Source organism: Coregonus lavaretus (assembly GCF_964263955.1).
Source record: "Coregonus lavaretus genome assembly, chromosome: 3".
Taxonomy (NCBI): Eukaryota; Metazoa; Chordata; class Actinopteri; order Salmoniformes; family Salmonidae; genus Coregonus; species Coregonus lavaretus.
This window is the reverse complement of record NC_139990.1, coordinates 58,944,011-58,951,630: the sequence shown is the minus strand read 5'-3', so window position 1 is coordinate 58,951,630 and position 7,620 is coordinate 58,944,011. Positions and strand designations below refer to the sequence as shown.

Here is a 7,620-nt window from a genome sequence, read left to right as displayed (position 1 = left end):
GGAATCATCTATGCCCATCACACCAGTCCATCATCTGACAAAGTGACAGTCATATGTTGCCTGTCATACAAAACTGTCTCCCCCCCACCTTCCCCTGCTGGCTGTCTGGCTAGGGGGGTCTGAGTGTCAGAGAAACATGAAACATGAACAGGAACATACACACACACACACACACACAGTTTGCCCAGGGCCGTCTGGGACAGTCTGTGCCCTCAGTGTGCCCAGGATATTAATGACGGATCAGATGATGAATGGGGCTTGGCTGGATGTGATATGGAGTCTCCATTTGGACTCATAACTCTATCAGGTTTCCATCCAGGCTAGGCTGATCCACCACCAGACCAGGCCCACCTCCAGACCAGGCTGGCCCACCACCTACCACCACAGCTGGTACTGTAGCTCATGTCTGCCTGCTGAGAGACAGCCAGTCAGGTGGGGTTTCCATCACCTCCACCACACCATCAGACCCAGTGCTTTGACTGTCTGGTTCTGCTAATTTAAAATGTCACTGCAGGTTGACCAAGCATTAACCCTTTAAAGTAAATGCCTTCTTAGTAGGACATTAAGCCCTCTTACTTTCATTATAACAGGTACTGTGAGTCTTGGATACCTTTTCTTCTACTTGATATTATGAAGAGTGCAGATGTTGGTCATCCTAACATGAAAACAACTTTGTCCTGAATATCTGAAATAAGGAAAATAACCAACATCATGAATGCAATTAGCCTATTTCTACATAGTTATACTCCAGTGATTTCATGATGCGAAGGATTCAGTTTGAGTAAACATTTAAAAAGCTAGAGTCAAATTGGGTGTTTTGACAATCAACGCTCATTAAACAAACAATAAGGACAAGCTCATTAAAATAGAATACTTCCCACTGTTTTGGATTATATTAAATAGGAGTCAATATTTTCCCCTGAGACAAATTCATTCTGTAATACACCCACCAAAAACACCGGCTCTCACACACACACACGTTATGAGGTCCAAGTCTGGTATCTATGGTTCCCTATCCCCTTCCCATATACAACACTAAACACTGACTGTTACAGTAGATATTAGGAATCTGGTCTTCATGCCAATGTGTTGTATTTACATGTAGGCCATTGTCTACTGTAGACTTTAGAGAGAGTAGGGTTGACTGCAGATCTTATATGATTCTGCAAAATACTATACTACCAGAAAACCCCTACGCAATCTATATATTATTAAGTGGGAACACTAAGATACTGTACATATAAAATTGGGTCAACTTCACAAAATCAATTTTCAGGCCAAAGAAAACAAACTCATTGTATGCGTTTCATCCTGTAGGCATCCAACTAAAACCATGGCCCTGAATGAAAGCAATCTGTATGGCTAGACTGAGGGGCTTCCACTAACTCCTGGCGTTCCACTGACTTTATTTCTCATCAGGCAGCATTATCTCTGGCTCCTAGCCTCAGAGGAGAAATACCAATAGGCAAGATATAGCCTGGGATCCAAACTGAGACAATGGTGAAACAGAGCATATCAGTTTGGATTCCAGGCTAGGGAACTCTAGTGTCAATCTCGCTCTACTTTCAAGTCCATATAAAATAATAAATAAATAAAAAAGGAGAAATTCTCAGGAGACGGTGCCGATTCATTTTGTCGGATAAAACAGCAGTAATTTGGGAGAGAGCCGTGGCTAATGAGAAGGACTTTGATGTGTAAATCCTGGAGCCCAAGCCGAGAGCAGCCTCGCTGATACCGTCTCCTCTCTACACTACAGCACTCCTCAGGTACCATCATGGCGTGTGTGTGTGTGTGCAACGTTGTATGAATTGTATCAGACGTTGTTGTACTTGTATTACGTTCTGAAGAATGTCAATACACACACACTCCGGTGGCTCCGGATAGAACTACAAAAAAATAGTTTCAGTAATCTTGATATTACATATTCATATTTCTTGTTTTATATCTAAATCAGAGACTAATAATATAAATCTACTTTATGCAGCAGCCCTTTCTCTGTTGATTTCTAAGCTGCAGAGTAATTGGATCTCTAGCCAGTACACTGTAGTCTGTTAGGCAGCAGGGAAATTAAATGAATGCCTATTAATCAGAGGATAATTGGACACATATCTCTGATAAATGACACAGCTCCACTTACAGTCACGTAGAAATTAGGCCATTTTCAACGACTCATTTCTTATCTCACTAAAGAAATGAAATGTTATATAACCCCACAGAGCAAATGGGATGCTGGTGAAGGGGAATAAAGGAGACAATACTAGGGTTGCAAAATACCTGGAACTTTCCTCAAATTCACAGGTTTTCCAGAAATCCCGCCGTTTGGAGGATTCTCGGATTTCCTGCATATTCGTTGCTTATTCCAGGAATCTTCCAAGCGCCATTTATGGAAAATGTAGGCTAACTTTTTGGAAAAGTTACAAGAATTTTGCATAACTACTGTTTTTTGTTTGTTTTGCAAAGCATATGGAACGTGTTTGTTCATGAATAATAACTTTGAATACAATGTTGTTGTTCAAAGATTAAAGATATTATGCTTGGGGAGAGTGTAGCATCCACCCTCCATTTGATACAAAGAAAAAAACATATTGTAAATGGTAGGGTCAAACTAATTTTTTAATTTTCAGCTTACATCTTTTCATGTGTATACCTGTATTGTTTTACAGCATATTACCATATTGTTATGTAAATCACTGCTATTTACTGATGACTATGAATAACTGACAGTTTCACTAATGTCATGCCTGATTATCATAATATCCTTTTTTCCCATATGGTAATTTATGAACAATGACTAGGAATAGGGTTATATTTATATGTCCATTATCCACAGCTTAACATGAATCATGCATAGGGAAAAAATTGACTTATTACAATTTTTGTCATCTCTCCCCCACCCTAATTCTCTTCTCTCATTTCTTCCTGATGAAAGAGAGTGGGATCTACAAATGAGTTCCTTTGGCCTCACATTAATCATGCTAATGCTGCTTCCCGTCCACCAGAGATTATCAACTACAGTGGATCCTATCCACACAGCAAATATGGATGGAGTCGAGGGCTTGAGTAATTGAGTAGTACCAACTGGCTCTGCTCCTCCTTTCTCTCCTCTCCTCTCCTCTCCCTCTCCTCCTTTCTCTCCTCTCCCTCTCCTCCTTTCTCTCCTCTCCTCCTTTCTCTCCTTCCCTCCCTCTTCTCCCCCTCACCGAGGTGACTTACCAGTACTTCTGCCACTGGTCCTCCTCAAAGATGTCCTCTGGAATGGGATCAATAAGGACAAGGTCTGACACCTGCCTGAGGACGGAAGGAGGGGGGGGGGGGGGGGAGAGAGAGAGAGAGAGAGAGAGAGAGAGAGAGAGAGAGAGAGAGAGAGAGAGAGAGGACACACAGAGAAAAAAAGAGAGAAAGAAAGAAACAGTGATGAAGCGGGCCTCCAGTGTCCATTCTGACCCGTCCCCTATACCCTCCCTGACCTGTCCTGTCCGTAATGAGTGTGAGAAGGATGTCTCTGTCCCGCCTGTCTGTCTGTCTGACTGCTCCAGGCCCACTGGCAGACAGATGGATGGGCCCACACCCCATCACCACATCCAGGGGGGGAATAGATTTTATTCTGCAGGTGTCATCCTCTCACCATCGCTTAATTTACTCTCTTAACTGCTGCTCATCACGCTGATGAAATGCTAAATCTCTCACCTCGGGCCGGGAGTGAGAGGCTGATCCCTCCCTGGTCGTGTTAATCACTAGGTTTCTCAGTAATGGGGGTTGGTGGGGATGGGGGTAGAGAATTATGATGTCCCTGGGTTTGGTGCAGTGCTGAGTCTAGCTACAGATCGTGATGATACTTTTGAGGTATTGGAGTTACTGTAGTCAATCATGTGTAGCAAGGGAATAGGATGGAACTCAAACGGGGGAAGAGAAAGTGAGAATCCCCAAAGTTTGTCAAAAACTGTGCAAATCTTTCCCATTCATTTGGGATGGAGGCATAAAGCTGAATCTACACAACCACTTTTGAGATATGAACATATCGACCAACTTTTGGAGTGAGCCTATATTTTGACTTGTGGCAAGTTTGGCAACAAGAAACAAGTTAGCCTATATTTTCCATTGAGATTCCGTTTCTAGGTGGGCAGGGAGACTTACGCGTCATGGATGTGGCTGTAGAACCTGGCATTGAGCGTGCCCAGTTCAGACCCCACCAGGATGAGAGGCGTGGCTAGACCAGCTAACTTGATGAGGCGGTGGAGGTTGTCCACCATTCTGTAGGGGGAAAAGCAATCAATCAATGAATCAAATGTATAAAGCGATTTTTACAACAGCTGTCACAAAGGGCTTTTACAGTAAAACACATCAACCCCTAAAATGGCAGCTACACCACAACAAGAGAAACACTGCCATTGAAACCCTTGAAATCAGCCAATGTAAAGTAGCCTAGCGGAAGAAGCACCTGGCTACTTTGCCTTGTAAAGCAGGATAGATACAACAGAAAATCATCCGAAGGAAAAAGAGAGAGAGGGAGCATCATCATCAGGTGAAATACAGCTCCTCACAGACGCCCATCTGTTGTGTTTCTTACACTAATAAATTAACATAGGAGAGGAGGGAAGAGGCTGGGGCTGGGATGAAGAGGTTTCACTGCAGCAGCAGGGAGAAGAGAGGCATGCAGTCATCAAACCCTCAGCTTGCCAGCTTATTGAATTCTGGGTAATTGATTGCTTGTATCAGAAGAGGGCGGCTGCCTGCCTGCCTGCCTGCCTGCCTGCCTGCCTGCTCTGCTGTTAGCCCGGGCCAGCTCCCAAGGTAGCAGCGACTGCTGACCTGACCGTCTGCATACAACCACAATGACATCCACCCATCACTCAGTCAGATTTAATGCTTAACAACACGTTACTTTGTCAGCCAGAGACATTAGGGGAGAGTCACGGACAGGGCAGGGAGATGGTGTGGCAATGGCGTAATGCAGTGGACCCAGATGTCTCTGATTGGACAATCCATGAGGTGGCCCCACATGGCACTGAGCCAAGGGGAATGCTACATCTGACAGGGAATGGTGTGTGTGCTTGTTGAGAATCAGTGCTTTAGAATAACTTGCATCAAACACCTATTACTTTGACTGTAGTAGTAGACTATTAGGTAACACTTTACATTAACAATGCATGAAAAACAAGATGTAGAGGATGCAAATTTGCACAATAGAGTAGTAGCCTATAACTGCTTCATTTTGGTATTCTGGGGCAAGCAGTGATAGTTAAACTTTAAAATGACAGGACAGAGAAAAACAAGATGCTTACCGTCCAGTGGTTGACATCCCCCAGACTTTCTCCGTCCCTGTACTTTCATTCTGCAGGACTCTTTTGCTGAACCCCAGTCCCACTCTGTCATAAGTACACACCTGTGGGTGGGAAAATGGGAACATCAATCAATCAAATTTATTTTTTAAGCCTTTTTCACATCAGCAGTTGTCACAAAAACATTGCGAAATTGTCCTGGTTCCAATCATATCATACACAATCATCTTCTGGTCAGGGAATGTAGACCATCAATTTGTTTTTACCAGCAAAAATAAAACCCTTCTAAAACGGTTGAATCATTAACAGAGTTGCCTGGACGATGTACTGTATTTCTCCTTACCTTGGTTAGCAGTGCAATGTTCTCTTGTACATGGAACCAGATGTCAGAGGACATACCAGTAGGGGCATCCAGTATGACTACACAGGAAACAGAGTAGTTAGGGCTTACATCTGCGAGGAGATGACAGTTGTGTTGACATTTCTGGCAAGCTAGCAGACTTACCAACTGGTTGTCCTTGTCCTTTGCACATCAGATGCATCTTTTGACCCAAACCGATATCTATAATTTCACCACCTGAAAAAAAACAAGATACAAATTAATCAATGATGATAATCTTAATCATAATGGAAGGGTTTTATTGGCCTTCTGTACTCATGTATGCATTAAAGTATTACATTGAGGGAGGAAAGTGAATGTCATGTTCGCAGCAGGCTACCTTCTGGCATTAACAGTTGGCCCTCTCTTTGCAATGATGCATAGTTCAGAAAAGGAGGGATGAGGATGATGAGGAGGAGACATTTTCCAACTGAGGTAAGAGTCGACCAGCATCTGCTGGTTTTAACCCCTTGTTGTGGTCGATGATGTTGTTGTTGTTGTTGACTGGTCTCTCCTGAACCTGCAGTCTGTCTGTCAGTCTGTCATAGGAGAATAATAATCAACATGTTATATCAAAGTGTGGATAAGCTACCTAGCTAGCAGTTACAGCTGTCAGAAAGCCATAGTTACATAAACATGTGTGTCAGTCAAAATGCCTCTACAATGAGCCTTGGAATGGCTTTAACTAAAGCATTGTGTCCGTCCACATGTAAGTCATGTAGTCAGTGTAACGTTTATGGAAGATAGTAATATCAGGCCTAGGTACAATATTACTCGAACTAGTCATTTGCTAGGCTACTAGCTATGCCTAGCGACAGTACTTAGCTAGTTCAGCTCTGCGTCAGTTTGATCAGAACATCTGAGAGGAGATGGCAGTGGAGTTGACATTTCTGTCTCGCTAGCTAGCTAGTAGATTAGCAGCCTAGCGAAGTACAGTAGATAGCTACCTTTTTGTCTGTCCTAGCATCTCCAGTGGCTTCTTGACCGTCTGTCCTTCTGCGCATTTTTGACTGTCAAGTTTTAATTAAGTATTCTTTAAACGATCTATCTATCTACTAGCTGAAAACGGGATGTAAATCCACCGGGTTTAATGAATGCAACGCGTTAGCTAGAACTTCCTGGAAATGTACAGACGCCGAAATGGGACAAAAATGCTTTTAGCTCAGAGTCGACACTGCAGCAAAAATTAGGGGCTCGTCTGAGCAGATCATTATTGTCAAATCGGTGTTCACCGCCTTCCAAAGTGTCTTGCACTATGGGGATATGGTCATTCATGTGTTCCTATTGGACAAAACACAACCAAAACAAACTGCAAATGCATCCAACAAGTTTGTAGAGTCACAAGCTTAGTAGTCATTGTGTACAAAGTACTAAACTTTTGACTAGGACTACTTTTCTTTGTCTGAGTGAGGGAAATACTGTAAATAAAGAAGACGATGTATTTTGAAAGATGAGATGTTGAGGATTATAATAAATACCGTTTTGATGTCATACAAGCAAGCCAAACACCCATGATTCCAAATGTACACTTCACATATCCAAATCATAAAACTCGGAGTCAGAGTCAACATTTATGATCACTATGTTTGATGTACAGTACTACAGTTACAAGATTACATGGATCATACCCTGGGTTGTTCTGAACAGAATGAGCCTATGTTTGTTTATTGTGAAGAAAATTCGCTGGGGCACATGCACCTGAATGCACTCATGACTCATTTCTATGTGCATCAAAATTATGATCTGTAACCAGGTTTCCATTCAACCTTTTTATGCGAGTAAAGTATATGTCAGATAAAAAATGTCATGTCAGGCCTGATGGAAACAGTACATTTTTCGGCAAACTTTCCAAATGTCGACAAACAAAATTCGCTAGACAAGGTGGGATCTTTTTGTGTCGGTAAAAATAATAATGCGAGAAATGTCACTGGAAACGCTTTTATGCGCAAACATTGATATAAT

General features: G+C 42.5%; 1 protein-coding gene across 1 annotated transcript in view; it reads right to left on the bottom strand.

Annotated features, from left to right (window-relative positions):
- Positions 1-6,788, bottom strand: part of LOC311119616 (uncharacterized protein) — a 15,591-nt gene extending 8,803 nt beyond the window's left edge. Inside the window, exons 1-7 of the mRNA XM_084157764.1 lie at positions 6,606-6,788; positions 5,999-6,197; positions 5,785-5,856; positions 5,623-5,699; positions 5,283-5,383; positions 4,135-4,251; positions 3,214-3,288 (exon numbers count right to left, since the gene is read on the bottom strand). Of these exons, the coding sequence (XP_084013890.1) occupies positions 3,214-3,288; positions 4,135-4,251; positions 5,283-5,383; positions 5,623-5,699; positions 5,785-5,856; positions 5,999-6,197; positions 6,606-6,662 (698 nt within the window). The 5' untranslated portion in view covers positions 6,663-6,788. The remainder of the gene's footprint in view (positions 1-3,213; positions 3,289-4,134; positions 4,252-5,282; positions 5,384-5,622; positions 5,700-5,784; positions 5,857-5,998; positions 6,198-6,605) is intronic.
- Positions 6,789-7,620: the final 832 nt, after the last annotated feature.